We start from the raw sequence: 22,684 nt of genomic DNA, 5'->3' as shown, positions 1-22,684 counted from the left end.
TACTCAGCAAGTTCAATTGAGTACTTCTGTTGCAATTCTAAGCAGATTATTACGTCTTGCTTGCTCTGGTGCGGTACAAAATATTAACTGGGCAGCTGCTTTCCCCCCTTTTATATTTATTATGGGTTGCATCTGGTATTCACACACCCAAATCATATGATCCGATAAAAAAGGAGCTAATGAAGGTTGTGCTCGATTCAGATGATAGCGGGAGACTCGATAGTTTTCCCCGAATAGTTTTCTAATCCCTCCCCAGAGTAGCTCGTCAGCGGGCTGACCTCAATTTCGGAGCCGCGCAGAATAGCTCTCGCCTTTGTCAGCCAGCGTGCGCTTCTCATGAGCAGATTAGCTTTGCATGTTTCGGGGCCATCGTTAGCACTCCCTGGAGCATTTTTCAGTGGCGAAAACTCTTCAGCTCTGTCCACTTCTAAGCAGCCAAACTTATCCATCTCGACGCTTGAGAATACGTCAAAAATAAATTGCTCCAATTTAATTCCGTTTGGCTCGCTGGGTTTGACGATCTCTCCAGATCCCACGTCAAAGCATGCGATTTTCTTTCTGGCAACGTGATATGGCAGATACTTGCGGTCGGATATCCAGTTTGGAATCATTTTCTGCAAAAAGGCGACATTATAATAATGGTTCACAATATTAGCTGCTCTAAAAAGTAGCAGGCCCTGTGAGTCACGTTGTTCCCTTAGCTCCTGGCTAACTTCTGAGTATTCAATAACAGCCGGGTGTTTGGTTTCCTCATCCATCACTATTAGCCCAACGCTTTCGTCGGCGCTTCTCTTACGGACCACCTTGGTAGCAATATTATATTTGTTGGTGGAAGCATAGCCAATAAATAGTGGATCTCCAACTTTGACTAGAACATTGTCGACACAGTACATGTGTATATGCTCAATTCCTCGTTCAGCAAAGTCTTGCAACAGCCCGTTGTCATAAATTGCCTTGTAAAGTCCCCCGTTTCCATCGGGACTCTCAACCAAAAAACTTTTGGATTCCAATAACAGTTTGGTTCCATCCAAAGAAACTGCAGGAAGTGTTCCTTGATCAAAAAAGACGACTTGAGAGGATTCCAGGCCAAAATATTTATTTTTGATAAAAAACTCCTCGGTAGCTGCTCTAGTAGGTCCGGAGGTCATGATATAAAGGGGAATCAATTTTTTGGCGTTGGCTAGTTGTTGCACTTTCTTCAACCTCTCGGCCTGAAGTTGGAATAATGACTTTTGAGATGGAAGGCCAACATTGTAACAGCCTTTTGGAGCCGCCGATCCAAGACGACTCCCTTGTCCACCAGCCATCAGGATAACTCCTACTTTTCCCTTAGCGATAAGGTCCAATCCCACATCATCCCACTCCTTTAGAGTCTCAGGGGGGGTGTCTAGTGTTGAGGCACACGCTTGTATCGGTAAAGGGGAAAACCGCTTAGACTTTGAAACAGACGTGCTATACCTAATCGCGTCCTGAACTTCTTGGAGATATTTTGTTGGGTCAGGGATCTGTTCCAATTGGGACAAAAGGCGCTTGCGTTCAGCATCATTTAGATCCCCAAATGACGCAAAAATGTGCGCCTGGCCTGCAGAGATGTAGCGTTCCTGAATTTCAGACATGAAACTAAAAGCGTTTTTTTTTGATCTGTTCCTGTTTATATTTTACTGTTTAGAAATATATTAGCACATCTCTACACCTTCAATATCCGAGCTGTTTGAGGATAAAGTCTGCCTCTCTCTTACCACTGATATAGGCCCCGTGGGCACCAGTGTGGCCTTCGTAGCAGTATGCTTCCCCAGCAAACCGCAAGCCCTTGACACCCTCAATAAGACCCTCATTGACTAGGACATCACCAACTGCGTTTCCTGAAACAGAGCCTCTGCTGAAAGGATCAGAAGACCAATTTGTTGAGAACACAAGCTTTGGTTTTGGAAGCTCAGTTTGTTTTCTACCAGAGAGTTTAGCAATGATAGGCTCAAGCAGTTTAGGCCCATATTTCTCAACATTCTCTTCGAGCAAATGAGATGCGGGAGCGGGGACCAGGAACATAAGTGCGGGAGCATTTTTCACAATTTTTAGGTTTACAGCCAAAACAGGGAAGTCAAATGCCTCTAGCTTGTCTGCTTCTTCCTCAGTAAGTTTCTTGTTGTATTCTGAAGTTGGGAAGCTGGTTGAAGTGGACACAGATTCATCAGGCTTGGGAATAACAACGAATTTTTCTGTTGCTGGCCAGAAATCCTCGTCGTATTCATAGATCACCTTTCCGAGCGCGCAGAAGTGTGTCTTCGAGAAATTGTCGGTGATACTCTTAGGTAAGTCTGGAACAAATGTGATTGCACCCTTGGCGTTAGGATCCTCAACACTCAATTTCAAAACAGACTGAGGAATGGTGACAACCACAAACTTGGAGTAAAGAGCATCGCCAGTCTCAGTAGTGATCTTGTATCCGGAATCTGTCTGCTCAATCTTCTTCACAACCGTTTCCGTCCAAATGGACTCGCTAGGATATCCTTCGATTTCACTCTCCAGCACTCTCTTGTAACCACCAGACACAAATGCGTCTCTTCCGACGTAAGGGGGATTGGCCAATCTGGCAGAGAACATATCCCATTGCATCCCATTAGGGATTTCTGCCAGTCTCAGCAGCGAGGGTGCCCATTTCTTCTGTTCGTCTGACAATGTGGGTCCCATTCTGGTCAAATATTCTGCGCAGGCAGTCTTCAAATTCACGTCTTCCCCAGGTCTAGATTGGGCATATAATTTGATTTCCTCAACAATCGGACCGACATTCGCAGTAAGGGGTCCTTCAGGTCCAATCACGGCTGCTGAGTTCTCATCGAAGAAATATTCGACATTCTTTTTTTGTAGAGCGTTGTGGAAAAGTGGGTTGCTAACGGTGGCATGAAACCAGCAGGCACCAATATCATAGTCATATTCCGAATTTGGTGGATGATAGGTGTATAGCCTTCCGCCGATCCTGTCCCGAGCTTCCAAAAGTAGAGTACTTAGTCCCTTCGAGTGCAATTCTGTGGCTGCCTTGATGCCCGCAATTCCAGCGCCGACAATCGCAACGTCAACAGTCGTCATAATTACTTGATACAATCAGACTAAAAAAATACCCCCGTCGGATAAAATACTCGAAAAGTTATATAAGATGTAAAAAATGCAATCTACCGTTAAATGCTCTAAATGACTCTATACTTTTTCTGCGCTCAGATCCGACTTAATTCGGAATGTTTGGCCTCTCCATTCGATCCGCGACCCTAAAACAGCGACAACCCAGATTGGGAACGCCAACAACTCACGCAAACACCAGTGGATAAAAAACCATTTGATGCCTTTATCTGGAGTTTTCCGACTCTCGAGCCTGATGAAAAATGGCTCCTGTGGGCCTCCACCACGAACGCAATCAAACAAGTGTTGTAGCTGGATGTAGTCAGTTAGAAACCATGCAAGGACGTGAAAGACAAAGTATGATCTCGAAAACAGAATGTTCTGAAAAATCACACCAACAGCAAAGCTGCCATATAGGCCGCAGAGAAGACACTCCGTCGTAGGCTCTAAGAGTGTAGCAGCAAGAACCATGTATTTGCGGACCCTGAGCCATCTAACTCTTCGATAGCAGTAGTCCATCAAACAGTTTGAGCCTCCAAGCGGTTGGACCACGCAGTCACCTGTCATGCCAGTGCGTCCGTGACCATAATCCCACAAAGCAATGCCAATCATGTTGTCCTCTCCGATGTATCTAGCAAAAAACCGTATTCCTTGGCCCGGCTGCAAGCTGTAGTACCTCGCATCCTTGTGAATGTCACCACTTTGGCCATTGGAGCTGGGAGCGGTTGCAAGTTGTCCCATGCGATAGACAGCCTCATCAAGGTCCGAACGCCTGTAAACGTTGGATTTTCCATTCACGCAGGGAGCAACAGCAAGCTCGTTAAAGGAAACATAGAACTTCGAGTGCGAGGTGGCCAGGAACAGCTCATCCAAATTGGCCCCTAGCGTAGCTGTCGGGAAATCTCCCAAGGACACAGCTAGCGGGGCGTGGTGAATCAAGCTAACTTTTCGCGAAGTAAGACAACCGTTGTTCAGTGACTGTGTTAGAGACACCACAGATCTTTGCAATGTATCTGGATGAGACCACACATTGGAGTCCTGAATCCAAAGAATGTCATACTTTGCAGCTTTGTATCCCTTCGCAAGGTTGTTAACCTTAGGATTGGGCCCAAAGGTGTCTTTAGAATCTTGATGTTGATCGATCATGAGCTTGGCATCCACATCTGGATACTGTGGGATGAGCCCCTCGACCACCGGAATTGACGGATCATCCTTGTCCTGAACGCAGAAGATTAATTCCAGCTTGGATTTGGGGTATTTTTGTTCGAACGAGGACCGGAGGCAGATTTCCATTTCTGGATCAATGCCTTTCAGTGGTCTCAGGATGGTGACGCCCTCCAGTTCCGCGCTTTTGATCTGTGAATCTATCTTCGACCTGGAATTTCGCGTGAACTTGAAAATAATATGAAAAAAACCGTTGTATGCAACGGTTATGACCACTAGGTACCATATAAAAAAGACGTATGCGAGCAGGCTTACCAGCACCGGTCTATCCATGGGCTCATCGCGGTTGTTCATGATTGAAAAAACGAGTGAAATCAGGCTTTGTAGTTATTCACCCAGCTAGATCATGAACAATCAACGGGTAGCGAAAAAAAAATGGACCTATAGTACAAATAAAAATGTTTTGAGGTCTATCGGCGCGTCGCCGTGGCATGCACCTCAGCGTTCGAAGACAAAGCCGGTGCTTGAAACACACGTATGGGATTCACGTGCTGGCAGCATCAAGATCGAGCAGCGAGAAGAACAAGTATCGTCTTGATATTTTTACCTGCTGCACACTGCACTAAGTAAGATCCTGCACACCGAAAATATTTCTGAATAATCATTATTTTTCAAGTCAATTAACTCGTTTACGATGAGCGACAACCACGACCATAGATCTTATCTGCCACCTTCCCCGCTGTCACAGCCGTTGACAGGAAATGATAGAGACTCCGATACTCCAAAACCTGCTCTGGCTCCTGTGCATCCCAAGCCCGTGCGAGAGCCTTATTACAAACGGTTGAACACACCTCTTAATACCAGACCTGCTTCCCCATATACCTTGAATCCTCCTATAGACTCGGATGGTCTTTCGTGGCCTTCTCTTGGTGCAAGAGCGCGGATCGAATCCAACGAAAAGGAAGCCAAAGCTAGAGAGGACAGAATAGCAGAGGCCGTCAAGACGATTCTGACTGAACTAGGAGAGGACGTTAATCGCGAGGGTCTGCTGGAGACTCCGCACCGGTATGCAAGAGCCATGCTTTTCTTCACCAAGGGCTACGAGGAAAACATAAAGGATGTGATCAAACGTGCTGTTTTCGAGGAAGACCATGATGAAATGGTAATTGTTAAAGACATCGAAATATACTCGCTTTGTGAACACCACCTAGTTCCGTTCTTCGGCAAAGTCCATATTGGATACATTCCCAACAAGAAGGTTCTGGGGCTGAGCAAGCTTGCAAGACTGGCTGAAATGTACGCTAGACGATTTCAGGTCCAGGAAAGACTTACTAAGCAAATAGCTATTGCTTTGAGCGAAATTCTCCAGCCAAGGGGAGTTGCCGTGGTGATAGAAGCTACTCATATGTGCATGGTGAGCCGTGGAGTTCAGAAAAGTGGGGCCATTACTTCCACCAGTTGCATGTTGGGATGTTTCCGTGCCCAACAGAAGACCAGAGACGAATTTCTTACACTTTTGGGAAGAAGATAACTTTTTATCGATTATTATATGCAGTAATGTACACCCTTCATTTCTTTTTCTTCGAAAGACTCGAGCCGATAGTGATATTCACTTTTGGCGGAACTGGGAATCCAAACGATTTGCCAACTTTCACCAAGTCAAGCTTATCAACTTGGTACACCGTCTTGAGATGGTGGGATGCATATGCTTGCAAATATGCTCGGTACCCATCTTTAGCAGATTGATGGAGCCAGTAGTTGTTCTTGACAAGCTGCTCCAATTGAGACTGCACGTTGGCGATCTTGTTGGCTGGGAACTCATACTCATTAAGAGGAACTTTGGCAGCCTTCAGATATCTCAGGAATCCTAGCTCTGACGGAGTCAAAAACATCAGCGATTTACCCTTTCCTTTGCTTCCTCTAGCAGTACGTCCAACACGGTGGATGTAATCACGAGGATCATCAGGTGGATCGAACTGGATGATCCAGTCGACCTGTGGAATATCAAGACCTCTAGCAGCCACGTCCGTACAAATCAAGATTCCCTGTTTGGCGTTGCAAAATTCGAAGAACGTGTTGGTACGCTTTTGCTGCTTCTGTTTCCCGTGGAGATCCAAAACTGGTAAATCGATATAATTCAGAAGCTCACTGTAATATTTCACACAGTTACAAGATGACAGGAAAACAATAACCTTCTTCTTGAGGTTCCGCTTGAGGAACGAGAACAAGAGCAGAAACCGCTTGTCGCTGTCGCAAACGACGTATCCTTGTTCAAGCCCATCGGCCGTTGAATTCTCTCTATCTTGGTGAACGTTGATATATAATGGTGCCTTGTTGAGAGACACTCTAGCCAGATCCTCAACCTTGGTTGTCTGGGTAGCAGAAAACAGCATGGATTGCCGTTTTTCATTAGGCAGGATCTTCACAATTTGCTTCATTTCATCCTCAAATCCAATTTCCAAGATTCTATCTGCTTCGTCTATAATCAAGGTCTTCAAGTTCTTGAATATGAATCCTTTCGTATTTTGCAAATGGTCCAGCAATCTTCCCGGAGTGGCAATAATCATGTTCACACCTTTCGCTAATTTCTCAGCTTCTTGACGTCTGTTTGCACCACCAATAAGAATTCCTAGAGTTTGAGAATGGTGTGCCATTAATTCACGAGCAACACCAAAGATCTGGAGAGCCAACTCTCTAGTTGGTGTAATGACAATGGCACCCGCTCCGTTACGAGGCTTGAACTTAAGCGAGTACAGCAGCTCAATGGCAGGAATCAAAAATGCAAGAGTCTTACCAGAACCTGTTTTGGCGGCTCCAAGCACATCTTTTCCGGCCAGGAGTGGTGGAATGGTTCTGGCTTGGACCTCAGTCATCTTGGTGAATCCCATGTCCTGAATACCCTTCATCGTTGGCTCAGAGAGGTGAAGGTCAGCAAATTCTTCGGGGTTTTCCTTGATCTGTGGTCTGGCAGAACGATCAGACTCTTCCTCTCCCTCCTCTCCATCTTCGTCTCCTTCCTCTTCTGCTTCCCCCTCGTCCACTTCTTCTTCTTCCTCTTCTTCCCCTTCTTCTTCATCCCCAGATTCGTGGCTGACATCGTTTTCTTCCTTGTCCTCTAGTTCCTTTTCGCTTTCGCTGTCTTTCTCTAGAAGCGCTTCAACATCATTATACTCGTTATTAATCGCGGTAACAAGAGAATCTGTATTTTCTTCAACTTCTTCTTTCTCTATGCGTTGTCTTTTGGACTGTTTCGGGCTCTTGGCCACCTTTCCGTGAGAACGTTTAGCCATCTAGATCAAAAGTTTTCTAGCTAAGAAAATTTTTATTTCATGCATGCTTAGGTAATGGTAGCAGATCGACCAGCAAAAATATCAGATAAGTTGATCCAGAGAGCTTGAGCAGCTTATGCCATATGCGACCATCAGGCTGATAATACCAACTTCGAAATGGTATACTTGGTTTAAGAACACAACTCATCACATACTCTTCTCGCTGATGTTAAGGTTTTTCCCAGATTTAGAATTTGCAGGAATTAAAAATCAGTGTTTATACAATCAGAAAACTTATGCCTTGAACCAAGCAAGAGGGGTGGCTTATTCGATGTGAATAACACTCTACCTTTCTAAGCGGCCTTAGACTTGCACTTTTTCGAACTAATAGATTTGATAGTATAACAATATTTATGTCGTGCCTCATCAGCCACCCGCGCCACAAACAGCAAGATAAGTATTTTCGATGGACTTATATAAGTAATAAAGCAGCTCCATATTGCCATCTATCTATAATGTCTGAAAAGAAAACTTTTATTGTACGTGCAATTGACATAATTGACATCACAACTAACCATCCAGGTCACACTGAAGGAGAACTGCTCGGACCCAGCAATTGCTAAGTAAGTGACATCGTGGTTTCAAACTAACAACTCAAGGTTCAAGGAAGGAATCAAAGCCGTGGGGGGCGAAATTCAGCATGAGTATTCACTGATCAAGGGCTTTTCGTAAGTAAGAAAGATACTTGACTAACATACAGTGTCAAACTGCCATCGCTGCATGTTGACTCTCTTCTGCACAAAAACGAAAACGTTGCGTCTGTGGAGGAAGATCAACAGGTTCACACGCAGTAGGACTTCACGAACTTTTGATTAGAGCCTGCGGCTCAGACATGTTTTATAGCACTGCTTCGGTGTTATTGTTCTTTGGCTATACGTACTTTACATAATCATGAGAAATGTTGACTTGACTCAGATTAGTTAAATTAATTTGTGACTCTTCGCGAACTGTGTCCCCGCGGTGATCGCCGGCATCGTTCTCACTCACATTTAAATACGTATTATTCTCCGGGAATTTTTTTTTTGGTTTAACAGATTCATCTTCTGTTCAAATATTAAATGGCTGACGTCGTACTAGGTGCCCAGTGGGGTGATGAAGGAAAAGGAAAACTGGTGGATATCCTCTGTGATGACATCGAGGTTTGTGCCAGATGCCAAGGAGGAAACAACGCAGGTCACACTATCGTTGTCGGAGACAAGAAGTACGACTTCCACATGCTCCCGTCCGGACTTGTGAATCCGAAGTGTGTCAACCTGGTTGGATCTGGTGTTGTTGTGCACATCCCGTCGTTTTTCGAGGAGCTAAGCAAGATCGAGGAGCAAGGTCTCGACTGCAAAGACCGTCTTTTCCTATCTTCTAGAGCGCACTTGGTGTTTGACTTCCACCAACGTGTTGATAAACTTAGAGAGGCAGAGCTGTCCACCAATAAGAAATCCATCGGTACCACTGGAAAAGGTATCGGGCCAACGTATGCCACGAAAGTGTCCAGATCTGGTATTAGAGTCCACCATCTTGTTAGTGACGAGCCAGATTCGTGGAAGGAGTTCGAAACAAGATTGAGGAGACTTGTGGACACTCGTTTCAAAAGATACGGCGAGTTCGATTTTGATGTTGAAGCAGAGATCGCCAAGTACAAGGATCTGCGCGAAAAAATCAAGCCCTTCGTGGTGGACTCTGTCCAGTTCATGCACAAGGCTCTAAAAGAAAAAAAGAAGATCCTTATCGAAGGTGCAAACGCTTTGATGTTGGACATTGACTTCGGAACCTATCCCTATGTGACGTCTTCCAATACCGGCATCGGTGGTGTGCTGACAGGACTTGGTATCCCTCCTCAGAGCATCAAAAACATATATGGTGTTGTCAAGGCCTACACTACCAGAGTCGGTGAAGGACCATTCCCTACGGAACAATTAAATGAGGTCGGCGAGAAGCTGCAGGACATTGGTCGCGAGTACGGAGTGACGACTGGACGGAAGAGAAGATGCGGATGGCTGGATCTTGTTGTGGTCAAGTACTCGTGTCTCATAAATGGATACACCTCCTTGAACGTTACCAAATTAGACGTTTTGGACACTTTCAAGGAGATCAAGGTTGCTGTTGGATACAGCTACAACGGCAAAAAGCTCGAGTCATTCCCTGAAGACTTGTACATTCTGGAGAAAGTGGATGTCGACTATGTCACTCTCCCGGGCTGGAACCAGGACATCACCACGGTGAAGACCTACGACGCCCTGCCTGAGAATGCCAAGAAGTATCTCAAGTTCATCGAGGACTTTTTGGACGTTCCTGTCCAGTGGGTCGGAACAGGTCCAGGCAGAGCTAGTATGCTGGAGAATCGTTTGTAAAGGGGAAAACTAAAGGCTGTCTAGAGAATTGATATACGAAAACTATTTTTTTGCTTTCAGTCACGTGATGACACATAATAGAGATAGTTGGAATTGCTCAATCCCAACAGCCACGATTAAACCACCAGCAGATCAGCCTTAGTTATGTTTGTTGTGGCAACTCTTTAGCTAAATTTTCCCTGATCGAGCCGGTTCCCTTCATTTCGTCATAGAATGGTACTACCATGAGCAATCAGTCATCAGATATTCAGCGATTCCTGATCGAGCTAATCAACTCATCAAAGCCGAAGGTGTCGCCCAACAGGGCCATCAGGTTCCCTGTCGAGCCCATGACGGACGAGGATTTGGAGTTTTTCAAACTTGCCAACGAAGTGGTCAAGAAACATCAGTATCGCATAGACCCTACTATTAGAGACATCTTGAACAGGCTTCAATATGCACACTCGCCACACGGGGGTCTTCCTATAGCGAGAGAGTATTTGGGTGCGCAGGCGAACGGGCTTATTGGCCAGCGCGAGTTCCCGTCGGCTACAGAGATGGAACCCAGAGGAAGTCGCAGCTCAGAGATGTTCCCTCACTTAGACCAGGATGTCTTCAAGCGCCAACAGCAATACCAGAACGGCCAGGTGGGGTCCTCTTTGTATGCACAGCCAGCACAGTCACAAAATACAGAACTTATTAGCCAACTAGCTGCCAGTATCAAGAGCATGGACCCTGTGGCACAGCAGGAGCTGCTGCAAAAGCTCTCTGGAGCAATGTCTACGAACGGGTCATCACAGTCACCAAATTCGTCATCTACGCATCCGCAACAACTGCCGTTGCTTCAGGGGCTCGGCTTCCTGGGAACAGCCCAAAATACGAGGGACAACGAACGGGCGTCGAATCCCAACCACTCGACGGCGACAAGTCCCGAGCCACAGCCAAAGAGTCATGTTTGCGGGACATGCTCCATGACGTTCAAGCGCTCGTCGGACCTCAAAAGACACGAGAAAATCCATCTGGAGGTGCCTCCGAACATCTGTCCGCAGTGTCAGAAAGGGTTTGCTCGCAAAGACGCATTGAAACGACACATAGACACGCTGACATGCAAGCGCAACAGAGAGCGTTTATTGTCGAAGCTTAATGAGGAGAACCTGAGCGATTCAGAGTGAGCCTGTGTATATTATTGAATTCAGATGTATATCTGCCACCAGCTCCGAGCTTTAGTAATTGCGACTTGATCCAGGGCTGCGTAACCACTTGTCAGCTCGTCGAAAAATGTCGATTTGGAAAAAAAAATGAAAAATTCGTACCAAGACAGCTGATTCAAAATGCCTATTGACCCAGAAAAGCTCGCAAAGTTGCAAAAGGCCTCCGCCAAGAAGGTCGGTGGACAGAGAATCAAGGCAAAGAAGGTCAACAAGAGTGCCGAGGCCGATGACACCCAGCTGCAAAACACCCTCAAGAAGCTGAACGCTGAGGTTTTGACCGGTATCGAGGAAGCCAACTTCTTCAAGGAGGACGGCAAGGTCTTGCATTTCAACAGAGTTGGTGTCCAGGCTGCTGCTGCCTACAACACCTACACTTTCAGCGGTTTCGCTCAGGAAAAGACTTTGCCAGAGTTAATACCAAACATCTTGCCACAATTGGGTGCTGAGAACCTCAGCATGTTGCAAAAGCTTGCTGAGCAATTCCAAGGAAGCCAAGCTGGCGCTGCTCCAGCAGCCAAAGAGGAGGAGGACGTTCCAGAGCTGACTGAGGGCGAGACTTTCGAGAATGATGTTGAGTAGAGCAGATACATAATGAATGTATGACTACCATTATTATTGCACTGGCAAATATTCCGGAATACATACAAAGAAGGTGCTAGTAATTATCTAATCAGGCAAAGACCACCATCAAGGCAAGGACGAAAGCGTAGGTCGACTGCAATCCGACGTGGAGGCCCGCGGCACCGGCGTGTAGGTTGGTCTCGATAGCAGCCGAAGACCCACTTGGTAGAGTGTGAATAGACGTGCCGTTGCCTGGGACAGCAGTAAAGACAGGCGATCCGGGCCAGGAAGAGACGGCTCTAACTGAAGAAGCCGGCGTCACGGTCGTGATTACAGATGTTGGGGTTCCTGACGTCACAGAGAATGGGGGAGGATAAGTCGAGGAGGTAACCGGGACTGCTGGGCTGCTCTGGGACAAGATGGTCGTTGATGGAGCAGGCGGTGAAACCACAGACGAGTGAGGAGGAACAGGGGACGGTGTCTCAATGGAGTGAGTCGTTGTCGATGGCAGTGGACAGTAAGTGGTGAAAACCGTGGTAAATTCCTCAAATGTCTGCGTCGTGACCACACATCCGGTGGTGATCGTGGATCCTTCCGTGGTGATGACCGTGGTCCACGTGGTTGGAGGCTCTGAGCTGGTGCTTGCAATCACAGAGCTGTGTGAGGAGGGCACCGTAACAATAGAGGCGAGAGAGCTGCTATGCGAGGTGACAGGAGTCGAGCTAGACTCCTCGCAGTCAGAGGTCTTGGTGCTATCCACTTCCCTGTCGGAGGAATGGGTAGACGAAGGATGTTTTGGAGCAGTGACTGTCACATAGGCAGTACTGGTTGTCTCTGATTGCCAGTCATCACCAACAGGCCTAGCTGGAGCAAGGGCCAGAAGGAAAGTAGCAGCAGCCAAAATCTTGTATCCCAACATTATATGTAATTAAGTTTAAGGTTTTGATTGTCGTCTGGCCTTTAAATATATACTCAATGGGAAAAATTCTGCATTTCTATTCTGGACTGTTGAATATCCGTGTGCTGTATGCCATCTACCTCTTTGATTGGTCTAGATCTCATTGGGAGCCACCCTAATGTTTTTTCTGCAACCACCGGTAACAGAATTTTTTATTGATAAGTGAATTTCCAGATCTTGCCTGTTGAAGCCAGACGTGCAAATTCCAAGAGCCTGCTGCCAAGAAATCTGACACTAACCTTATTGATGTTTTAGGCAATACAGAGAAATATTCCCATTCCAGTAGTCGATATAGCGCCATATACGATTCTATGTTTGATCAAGAGAGACAGGTTTGCGCATTTGCAACAGGAATGAAATTTCTCTCTTGACTCAAATTTCCTCAAGCTGGTGATTAGACGTGCCTTGTTTCGCGCGCAATTGTTCTGCGTAGTACATGCTGTTCAACCAAAAATAGCTTTCGAAGCCAGTGGAATCAAAATTTGGGCAAGTCGGAGCTCGTCGAGATTCTGTGGATCCACCTCAATAACATCTTGCGTACAAAATTGCTGTACCAGATCATCGTCGCTGCTGACGTCGGATCCATCTAGTCGGTTCTCGAAATCGTACTCAATATTCTGCAGCATTGCAAACCGCTTGAAGCTAGTTTGGTACTGCTCTTTTGTAGAAAGCAATTGCTGGTAGATTGGGGATTTGATTTCATACAAATTTGGATCAGCCAATTCCACAGCTTCTATATTCCTGCCGGTGATTTTACTCAGTTGCTGTATATCTCTTCTGTGTCTCTCTAGTATGAGAATCTCCAGCAGGCGGTCATGTAATTTCGAGGTCGTCGTTGGGACAAGCTCATAGTTCCCGTCCGGCTTCTTCTCGAGTCCTCGGAAGATCAGCGAGCTGTGGTCCTGCGGAATGCTGTCAAATAGATCAAGACGGAAATCAATCATCTCCTGAACATCCCTCTCTCTCGCATGCTTGATTTCCTTGAAAAGAAAGATGTTGTAGTCGAGTGGAAAGTCTGAGACTTGGGCGAGCTTTTGAGAGCTGTCCGTCTGCAATTTAGCCAAACTCGGTGGAGACTGCAAAAAGGACATTTTCTACAAAAAATATTTAATAATGTCGTCTTTTGTTGTCGATCTTTGGGACTCGGTTTTCCAGCCGGGAGCAACGCCCACACTTGTGAAAGCGACCCACGCATCTTTCGTTTGCTTGGTCATTTCGCTGCTGGTGATGATCTTCCTTAGCCGGTCTATTCACTTTGTTAATTTGCTGGTGATCTCTCTTCTGCTATGGGGATCCGTGACGTGGTTTATTGGAGAGATAGCGAAAGAGAAGATTAAATTGGGGCAGAACGAAAAGGAACAGCCGGCCAAGAGGCCGGAAGACACCAAAAAAGAGAAATAGACCGCGTAAACACGCTGCGAGACCGGCTCAGCCCAACTATTAGCTCAGCCATTACTAATATAATTTTCTAGATTTAATTATACTCATGAGCAAGAAATTCATGCCAAAGACGCCCGTGGACTTGGCTCCGCCACGGAACGATCCCATAACAATGGCTGAACTTGCGAAGTGCGATGGTAAGTTTTTTTTTGCAAACGCACTGCGACCTCTAACAGAAAGGCGAGCAAACGGACAAGATGTACATAGCTATCAAGGGTACAGTTTTCGATGTCTCGCACAACCAAGCTGCCTACGGTGTCGGTAAGGGCTACCACGTTTTTGTTGGCAAAGACGCGTCACGAGCTCTTGGGAAAAGCTCTTTAAAGCCTGAAGATACGTCACCTGATATAAGCTGGGATTATTCCACTTTGACAGAAAAACAATTGAAGGTCCTGGACGACTGGTTCACATTTTTCAGCAACAGGTATAATATTGTTGGTCATGTAAGCGATCTGCCTATAAAGAAGAAGACCTAAGCCATCGGGATGAGGACCGAGGCTACCTATTTATAATGTTTCAGCTGCGAATGTTTATTCAAATCTTTACACCGACAGAAAAGTCGTGCACGGTGTTTGTAATTCAAGGGGTAGTAAAAGTAAATAACAGGACTTAAGTCAATTTTGTTTTGATTCAAAAAAGTTTTATTTTGCACTAGCCCTCGTTTTTCAAGTGCAAAATGGACCAGGCTATGCTCGTCAACAACCGCAGGCCCCAAAATGTTGTGGACGGGGTGCCTAGCAGCAGCATGAGTCGGGCATTGGGCGATAGTGCTTTCATAGATGTTCGAAAAGAAGCCCCGTTGCCCAACAACAACAGACTGCATTATGGTAACCAGCCAGGACCATATTACCCTCCAGCACATTACCAGGGATACCAGAAACCTTATCCGGGGGCATACCAGGTTCCACATCAGCGACACGATATGTACATGCCCATGCAGCCTCAGGTAGACTATTATGGCCGGCCGGCTAACATGGCACCTCCGAGGATGTATGGCGAAGGAGCATCGCATTCGAGAAGAAGCTCGCTTGTCTCGAACTCTTCCAGCTCAGTGAACAAGTTTTTCAAGAGAGGAATGAAGTTCGGAAAAGATGACGACGACGATGGAAACGGAGACGCGGACGGAGACGTGGAAGTCGATGCCTCGGCCAGCACCGTGTCTTTTGATGATCTGCAACATATAAGAGGTGGTGGAAGATACGGGAATGGCTCGTCTGCTTTAGATACTCAGCCTTATATCCCCACGTTATCCAACAGACCGAGAGGTCCTAACGGCCAATTGTCAAATGTGCAGTACCGTAAGCTAATGACCGCACAGAAGAAGATGGCAGCTGCACAGCTGGCAAATGCCAACAAGGGTCCTCCACGGGCAATGAGTTTGGAGGCAGGCATGATGCGGTACCCAAGAACGATGTCTATGCAATCAGCAGGTCCAGGCTACATGAGTCCTGGCCCCAGAATGGGATATGATCCAAGGGCTATGTCCATGCAGACGAGACCCCCACCATTCAATAATCAATTTGGTGGTCCCGATCCAAGCAACAGCAATCCTCCGAAGGCCATGTCGATGACCTCGAGATTTTCAAACTCGCCGTACAGGGCTCCACAAGGCATGGCTCCTCAGCCCCCCTATTATGGCGGTAAGGTGGTTTCCAATCCAGCGGTTCCAAGTATGGGCTCTGAATATCCTAAGACCAGTCAGGACATGCAAATGCCACCCCAAATGTTGCGTGCAGGCCCAGGGGGCCCCTTAGGCCAGCAGCGCGCTCCAAGTCCTTACTCGCAACAGCCTCCAACGCTGAAGCATCCTCAGCCCGTCTCCCAGCAAACTATACCCCAACAAGAACGTTACACGACAGTCAACTACAACATGCCCGGACCGATACAGCCTACCAGTGCTCTCGAATCGCAAACCATGCCAGCCTCTTCAAGCCCAGCGCAAGTCAATCCACCAGCTAATCATAATGCAGCGTATTTGCCAATGCAAAATAGACAATCTGCACAGCAATTTGCCACAGTCGAACCTCAAATTCAAGAGAAAGCATTGGAGGACGAAGAATCATCTCGTTCTATCGGTTACATAAACGGCGAAAGTAATCCACAAAGCCAACAGTTGCAGAAGGAGTATAATGGAGTGCTTGCAGAAGATAGCTTGACGTCACAGGAGGAAAGAGAAGTTCGGCCTACAAATGAGCCTACTCAGGTCCAAACTACAGCTTTTGAATATTCTTCAAACAACGCACCTCCTCCAGAGCCGTTCCAGCCTGTGAAAAAGAACAACAGGGGCAAGCTCAACAGGTATGTGTTTGCTGACAGTGATGATGAGCCTGACGAGGGTCCAGTTTATCAAGAAACAGAACTTATCAAAGAGCTGCCAAATAATGACCAAGAGCCATCAGAGAAAGTGACACCGAATAAGGAGCCAGGCGTAGACGACACTGCAAAGCCTCGGGAAATGTCACCTTCTCAACGCCAATCGAATGACTCTCAGATTTTTACGGACGCCGGTCCTCATTCTTCAGCTAAATCGGTTCTATCAACTTCTACGCAAAATCGTGATGAGCATGATGGGGCAACAAGACAGTCCTCGTACTACTCTGAACAAGCTCGAATGCCATCAGGAGGCGAGCCAGCTTCGTCTATGTACTCGGTGTCATCGTCGCATGAAAGTCCCGAAAAGCAACGCGTTGCTAGTTCTCTCGTGTATCAGCTTGCTAATGCCAGCACAACTCAGCAGGATATTTTCACAACGGCAACAGAACTGCCAATTGATGAGAAGGGACCAGACTTGGAGCAACCAAAGGTTATTGATGATATGGATGACTACGATACAAGCAAGAACAATTCGTATTCAACTCTCAATGATTTCGAGGCCCCCCAAACTGTAATCGAACAAGGTGACAGCTATTCTTTTGACTCGATTTCGAAAACTCCAGATCACACGGTAATCAGCAATGATGACGGTGAGAGCAAGGTAAAAGACCAACAAGTTGACTCCCCTGACCCAGGTCTCGTTACAGAAGAAACCGAATCTGAATCCAGGGATCTAAACGATAATTCAATCCGAACCACAAGCGCTTTGATGAGCACCGACAAACCTAACTCCTCTAACACTTCAAAAACCATGAGTCCTGTTATTAAAGACACTCCAATCGAGGACAATAAGCCAAAAGAAGGCGAAGATATACTCGATATTACTTCATCTTCAACAAGCGCGCAGATGGTAATGTCAAGAGGTCCTGATGGTCACAAGGTAGACAGCAGTTTGATGTATGCACATGAGACGCAAAGATCAGTGATTCCCGAGACTTTGCAGAATCCAGAAAACACTGTACCAATTGCCCAAGCACAAGGAGAAACCGAGGCCAAAAAACAGCCTTCTGTCCCCACGGTTAGACATTACAAATCGATGCTTTTGCCTGTTGAGAATGAAGAGGATTTGAAGAAGCGACAACCTACACAGCACAAGAGTGACGACAAGAAAGCTGACACCGATTTGGGCCTCACTCCCGACAACTCATCGGCGTCGTCAAAAGTCCGCTCCAGGAAACCACCTCCTCAGCCCATCGTATCCAACAAAGCCACGGAGCCTGAGTCCACCAAAAAATCGCCTTTTATGGGATTCAGAGAAGCGTTTTCCAAACCGGTTTCTGCAGGAAACAGCCCAAAGCTGCCTAATGCTAAGCACTTCCTAAAGAAGATCTCTAGAAGGAAGCGTGATGAGGATGGCCATGCGAATACCTCAAGTCAGAGTGATAACTCATACAAAGTTATTGGTTCTTCAACGAGCTCTGTTCAAAACAGCGGTTACGCCCACAACTACCACGGACTCACAATCAATCTACCTACAAAAGACTCGGATACCTCTTTCAAAAACAAAAAATTGCCTAAAACTCCTATTACCCCTTCGGACTCGCTCATGAACTATAGGTTGACGTTGAATTTGGCCAATGAAGAGAATGAATACAGGTTGAGTAGAATAATTGACATGGATCTTGATGAGCACAGCTTCAGTCAAAATACGAGTCTGGATGATGTTAACGGATTCAACCCCAGTGCTGATTCAGATAAGGCCACTCCTCTTGCTAACTCAAGCATGACTCTGGATTCAAGAGAGGAGCAAGTATTTGACAAACGAACTCGACTAAGTGGGCTTGCGAGTACAGAAGAGATGATTAACAATAAACTGGCAACTCCTCCTCGGAGTAAGGAAGAGGAGGAATTTAACTTCACGTCCCCTGAATCGAGCAAAACAGGAAAGATTTCTTTAGGAGATTATCCTGAAATTACTACCTATCAGCATATGATGAGCAACCGGAGCCAGCATCAGGATCAATCGTCGAATACTATGTCGTCCCTGTATGCTTTCCAGGATGCCAAGGAGAGATCACTGGCGCCACCCAGCTCGACTTTTGACATAAAAGATAGACAGATGACGCCTGTCTCTCAGCCAACAAATCAAGAAAAGAGCCAAACTGCAGTTTTCACACCACAACAATTAGAGCTGTTCAACTCGAACCAAGAACTGTTCAACGAGCTTCAAATTGTTTCCAGCGAGCTGGCCGATAGTATATCCAGAGAAATCAGACTTCAGCGCAAATTGGAAGTGAACAATATTCCGATTGAGGGAGACGTGGTGTCTGAAGAGTCAAAGATTGCAAGTCTTACACAGCAACTTGCGGATGAAAGACGCAAGAGATTTGCTATGGAAGAGTTCCTTGCTCAGCAATATAGTAAAGAATTTGATGTTGCGGATCTCAAGAACAAAGTGTACAATAATTCTGATATGGGCTACAAAGTGTTCAAGCTAACTGAAGAAAACAATTTGAACAAATCAAAGTATGAAATGATGGAGCAGGAGAACAGCGAGCTCAAGAAGAGGCTAGAAAAGCTGAGCGGCGAGAACAAGGAGCTAATCGGCACAACCATCCCGAAACTGAGAAACCAGCTGGAGGTGGCTGAAAATTCAGTTTCTGCGGCTACTTACGACTCTCTTTTGAAAGAGATTGAGCAGCTCAAGTCAGAAAAGTTGCATCTGAGGAGCCAATTGAGCTCGAAGGGCAACATTGCAGAGCTTGAGTCTCAGAAAGAAGAGTTGCGTGAGGCTCTCAAGAACGTTAAAGCTCAAAAAGAGATGGATCTAAGAATGTGCGCAGAGAGAATCCGTACCTTGGAGGCCAAGGTTGAGAAGCTTTCTCTGACGAATGAACGGTATATCGAAAAATTTGGACAGATTGCGGCTGATGAGTGACGAGCTATTTTATGATGCTGTATGTATATTGTTAAGATAGTACGAATAGATACGAAAAATAAAAAAGTGAATTTTTTCATTTGTATATTGAATACTAAAATCCATTTCGAATATGGAAGACCCTCCGCACAAGCGCAAGAGAAGCGTTTCTGATGATGAGGGATACGAGCCGTCGTTTTCAGGAGCTTCTGAGTTGCCTGGAAAATCTCTACCAGAGGTGCCTTCAGGAGGGTATCAGCAGTCAGAGTCGTGGGCCAAGAGGCCTAGACGGGCCTTATTGCCACGTGAGGTGGAGTTGGCCAAGAACATTTGCGCTGAGATTGGCAAAATTGGCGAGTTTCCCCAACAGCTGTCTCTCGACCTGGAGAACGTGTCAAATTCAATCGCGCAGGAGATCGACACCGATGATTTTTTGCGCAACTCGCTTCTCGAATTCTTAGTGGCATTGACGGTTGAACAGCCCCAAAAGGTGTTCATTGTTGGTGCATTGGTCCAGCTGACGAATTTCAAAAACCCCAAAGCCGGTCAGTACGTTCTGGAGTATTTGCATTCGCAAATACAGGACCTATTCGAACAGATTAAAGTTGCTAACGACGACGTGTTGGAATCGAGCGAGTGCGGCGTGATTACTAGACTCAAACTTCTTTTGCGTTTGGTGGCCGTACTGAGCCCAATGATGGTGTCTGCTGATCCAATCACAAAGACCTACGAGCAATTGCTGGAGCTAGCCGTCGAGCTGCAAGAAAACTCTGCCCAGCGGGTTGCCGTTGCCCAGCTGCTCTATTTCAACGTGCTAGTATCTGTGCCGTATCACTTTGCGGTGCAGAAAGATGAGGGCTTTTGGGACCGTGTACTCGAAATTGCACGCAAGTTTAAGCTCGTGGATATCTCTGAGGAAATCCAGGCCAACTACAGACATTTTAAGCCTTCTAACAGACCATACGAAGCCAAGGAACTTGTGAAACTGACTCTTCCTGCCCTGGAAGCTGTCGACAAAGAGCTTCCCTTTTTCGTCGACTTACAGCAGATTGTCAAGTCTCACGAGCCTGAGGACGTTGAGAGGCACCAGTTCCAGCACTTTAACATTCCATCTGGCGAGCATTGGGCTTCGTACAATTTGCGGGGCAATATCGATTCTCTTTGGAAGGATCCGCGCTATGTCTTGGAGTGCTTCTTGCCTTCGGTCACTGGTTTCGATACGGTTCCTCCAGTCGAGTCCTACCTTTCTATAATTTTGAGAGACGTGACTCAGGACATTGTTCAGAACATGGAGTTCAACCGCGTTACTGTTTCTAGACAACTTTTGTCACTGAATGTGTTTTTCAACGAGAAATTGTTCTCCAAACCTAACTCTTCCATCGACAAACTCACGATCCTCAACAATCTCAACTCGGGCGTGGATTTGATTAGTAGCTTGGAGAATAACGAGGAGCTCGATCCACAGATCAAAGAGTCTATGATTCAGTCCGCAACATATGTCCAACAAGAATTTGACCAGGGCTACACCTCGACGTGGAAAATGGAGCAGGTAGTCACCGAAGCCATCTTGGACCTTATGTTCCATCTTTCAGATGCGCCAAGCCCCACCGTGTACTACCAGATGCTTCTGGCAGATACATGTGGAAGAGATTGGGCGAATGTGAGACGGGCGCCTGACTCGGAAGACAAGGTCACTTTTGCCAAAGTTTTAGGTACCGCTTTTCGGTACTTCTATTCCAACTTCAAATATCTGGACTTTGAGCTTCGCGAGAGGTTTATCCTCTGGATGACTGCCCAACTCAGCAATTTTGGGTTTGACTGGCAATGGGCTGAATGGATCGACGATCTCAATACTTTGGACAAGCTATTCTACCATCCGACCATATACCTTTTCAGGAATATTATTGGTAGAGAGATACGACTTAGCACTCCCCAAACGGTTAAAGCCACTTTGCCCCCAGAGTTCCACCGCTTTTTGCGGCTCTCACTTTGGGACAAGAGACAGGTGGTTACCTTTGACAGCAAACTGTTCGGATCAAAGCTCGCAGAGTCTGCATACGAGGCCAATTATGCGGCCGAGGAGAATATAGAGGCGATCACGGAGGATGCGGGAAATGCCGATATCTACCATATTGTGGACCAGTATCTGTTCAACAACGAGGACCACCCGTACCATGAGCTTTGTCATAGTATCTACACCAACATTCAGGAAGGAGAGTCGTTGCAGCAGTTCAACGATTTGATTGTGCTCCTAAAGGAACAAATAGCCAAGGAATCTGCAGAACATCCAGGAGCTGAAGAGTATCTCATTGGCAACATCGACTGCTACATTGTGACGCTTGTGATCCAGTCCACATGTATCATAGGTTCGCGCTCGCTATCTGTGGTCGAAAGTGGCGCTTTGGAGCTTTGTGGGGCCAAGCTACGCAAGGTGCTTGGTCTTCCTGCAGCCGAAGGAGAGCACGAAGACTTGGAAAACGATCAGTTTCCGCTGCTGAAGGCGGAAGAAGTCGCTGAACGTCAAAAATGGCTAATTGATGGCGTTCTCCGCCTGTGGAACAACGAACCAAGAATTGGCTACCTGATTTTGGAAAGAATTAAAAATAAGGGATTCATCTCTACTACGCAGTTGGTGGACTCCTTTTTTGCTAACAATGAGAGTTTGACTATGATTAGCCAGGTCTATGCTAGTGAGCTTTTCGACCGGATGGTGGCGAGCTCTGGGTCAGAGGCCGAGTCAAAAGACTTGTTACAGACGTTTTACAACAAGATCATCGAGCATATCGACCTTCTGATCGAAAAGCTGGGCGACGATCGCGAGGAAATGATCTTAGGCACTGTGGAGACAGAAGAAAGCGCAGATCAAGACACCGAATTACGCTGGGGTCTGCACGGGTGCTTTGAAATAATGCGCTCAAAAGCGCGGAAATTCGCTAGCCTAACTAATTTCGAACAGCTTGGCGAGAAGATCGAAGGCGGAGTGCGGTCTGAGGTGGCTAGAAAATATGTGGCAGCGATTGTTGACGGCATTCGCACATCGGCCAATTAGTTCCGTCAGTAATTGCTGATAATTAATGTACAACAATGTAAATTGCTGCAAAAACACGGTGTAGAGAATTTTTCAATAAAGGAGAAGGAAAAACAGACACGCTCATATTTGTCCTCTGAAAAAAAAACCGGGTAACACGTGATGGGAGCCTGAGTGAAAAAGAAATCGAGGCTTGGCTATTTTTAGTAGCCAGGTCGGGATCCAAAATGACAGGGGCGGAGGCAAAGAAACGATGTTTGATATGAAAGTGTTGAAATGAGATAGACGCCATGCAATTGGTGGATGTAACCGTAAGGTTGCCAAGTCT

General features: G+C 46.4%; 13 protein-coding genes across 13 annotated transcripts; 7 read left to right on the top strand and 6 right to left on the bottom strand.

Moving 5' to 3' along the window:
* Window positions 1-197: 197 nt before the first annotated feature.
* KL928_001176 (uncharacterized protein) lies at window positions 198-1,616 on the bottom strand (the record flags this gene model as incomplete). Its single annotated transcript, XM_043201512.1, has 1 exon — window positions 198-1,616. The coding sequence occupies one exon, from the start codon at window positions 1,614-1,616 to the stop codon at window positions 198-200; it is 1,419 nt and encodes a 472-aa protein (XP_043061635.1).
* Window positions 1,617-1,695: 79 nt separating this feature from the next.
* KL928_001175 (uncharacterized protein) lies at window positions 1,696-3,084 on the bottom strand (the record flags this gene model as incomplete). Its single annotated transcript, XM_043201511.1, has 1 exon — window positions 1,696-3,084. The coding sequence occupies one exon, from the start codon at window positions 3,082-3,084 to the stop codon at window positions 1,696-1,698; it is 1,389 nt and encodes a 462-aa protein (XP_043061634.1).
* Window positions 3,085-3,192: 108 nt separating this feature from the next.
* Window positions 3,193-4,629, bottom strand: KL928_001174 (uncharacterized protein; the record flags this gene model as incomplete). Its single annotated transcript, XM_043201510.1, has 1 exon — window positions 3,193-4,629. The coding sequence occupies one exon, from the start codon at window positions 4,627-4,629 to the stop codon at window positions 3,193-3,195; it is 1,437 nt and encodes a 478-aa protein (XP_043061633.1).
* Window positions 4,630-4,969: 340 nt separating this feature from the next.
* Window positions 4,970-5,806, top strand: KL928_001173 (uncharacterized protein; the record flags this gene model as incomplete). Its single annotated transcript, XM_043201509.1, has 1 exon — window positions 4,970-5,806. One exon carries the CDS (start codon window positions 4,970-4,972, stop codon window positions 5,804-5,806), a length of 837 nt encoding a protein of 278 aa, XP_043061632.1.
* Window positions 5,807-5,843: 37 nt separating this feature from the next.
* KL928_001172 (uncharacterized protein) lies at window positions 5,844-7,565 on the bottom strand (the record flags this gene model as incomplete). The annotated part of the gene is made up of 1 exon (XM_043201508.1): window positions 5,844-7,565. The coding sequence occupies one exon, from the start codon at window positions 7,563-7,565 to the stop codon at window positions 5,844-5,846; it is 1,722 nt and encodes a 573-aa protein (XP_043061631.1).
* A 1,097-nt stretch (window positions 7,566-8,662) lies between these two features.
* KL928_001171 (uncharacterized protein) lies at window positions 8,663-9,949 on the top strand (the record flags this gene model as incomplete). The annotated part of the gene is made up of 1 exon (XM_043201507.1): window positions 8,663-9,949. One exon carries the CDS (start codon window positions 8,663-8,665, stop codon window positions 9,947-9,949), a length of 1,287 nt encoding a protein of 428 aa, XP_043061630.1.
* A 224-nt stretch (window positions 9,950-10,173) lies between these two features.
* Window positions 10,174-11,100, top strand: KL928_001170 (uncharacterized protein; the record flags this gene model as incomplete). The annotated part of the gene is made up of 1 exon (XM_043201506.1): window positions 10,174-11,100. The coding sequence occupies one exon, from the start codon at window positions 10,174-10,176 to the stop codon at window positions 11,098-11,100; it is 927 nt and encodes a 308-aa protein (XP_043061629.1).
* A 159-nt stretch (window positions 11,101-11,259) lies between these two features.
* On the top strand, window positions 11,260-11,718 carry KL928_001169 (uncharacterized protein; the record flags this gene model as incomplete). The annotated part of the gene is made up of 1 exon (XM_043201504.1): window positions 11,260-11,718. The coding sequence occupies one exon, from the start codon at window positions 11,260-11,262 to the stop codon at window positions 11,716-11,718; it is 459 nt and encodes a 152-aa protein (XP_043061628.1).
* Window positions 11,719-11,809: 91 nt separating this feature from the next.
* On the bottom strand, window positions 11,810-12,619 carry KL928_001168 (uncharacterized protein; the record flags this gene model as incomplete). Its single annotated transcript, XM_043201503.1, has 1 exon — window positions 11,810-12,619. The coding sequence occupies one exon, from the start codon at window positions 12,617-12,619 to the stop codon at window positions 11,810-11,812; it is 810 nt and encodes a 269-aa protein (XP_043061627.1).
* Window positions 12,620-13,101: 482 nt separating this feature from the next.
* KL928_001167 (uncharacterized protein) lies at window positions 13,102-14,206 on the bottom strand (the record flags this gene model as incomplete). The annotated part of the gene is made up of 2 exons (XM_043201502.1): window positions 13,102-13,752; window positions 14,171-14,206. 2 exons carry the CDS (start codon window positions 14,204-14,206, stop codon window positions 13,102-13,104), a joined length of 687 nt encoding a protein of 228 aa, XP_043061626.1.
* An 89-nt stretch (window positions 14,207-14,295) lies between these two features.
* KL928_001166 (uncharacterized protein) lies at window positions 14,296-14,574 on the top strand (the record flags this gene model as incomplete). Its single annotated transcript, XM_043201501.1, has 1 exon — window positions 14,296-14,574. One exon carries the CDS (start codon window positions 14,296-14,298, stop codon window positions 14,572-14,574), a length of 279 nt encoding a protein of 92 aa, XP_043061625.1.
* Window positions 14,575-14,774: 200 nt separating this feature from the next.
* KL928_001165 (uncharacterized protein) lies at window positions 14,775-19,349 on the top strand (the record flags this gene model as incomplete). Its single annotated transcript, XM_043201500.1, has 1 exon — window positions 14,775-19,349. The coding sequence occupies one exon, from the start codon at window positions 14,775-14,777 to the stop codon at window positions 19,347-19,349; it is 4,575 nt and encodes a 1,524-aa protein (XP_043061624.1).
* Window positions 19,350-19,461: 112 nt separating this feature from the next.
* Window positions 19,462-22,377, top strand: KL928_001164 (uncharacterized protein; the record flags this gene model as incomplete). The annotated part of the gene is made up of 1 exon (XM_043201499.1): window positions 19,462-22,377. The coding sequence occupies one exon, from the start codon at window positions 19,462-19,464 to the stop codon at window positions 22,375-22,377; it is 2,916 nt and encodes a 971-aa protein (XP_043061623.1).
* Window positions 22,378-22,684: the final 307 nt, after the last annotated feature.

The sequence above is a fragment of the Ogataea angusta genome (assembly GCF_019207475.1).
Source record: "Ogataea angusta isolate 61-244 chromosome Unknown 61-244_NODE_2_length_1002155_cov_89.706849, whole genome shotgun sequence".
NCBI classification, from domain to species: Eukaryota; Fungi; Ascomycota; class Pichiomycetes; order Pichiales; family Pichiaceae; genus Ogataea; species Ogataea angusta.
Note: the sequence above shows the minus strand (reverse complement) of the source record. Positions and strands in the feature narration are given on the sequence as shown.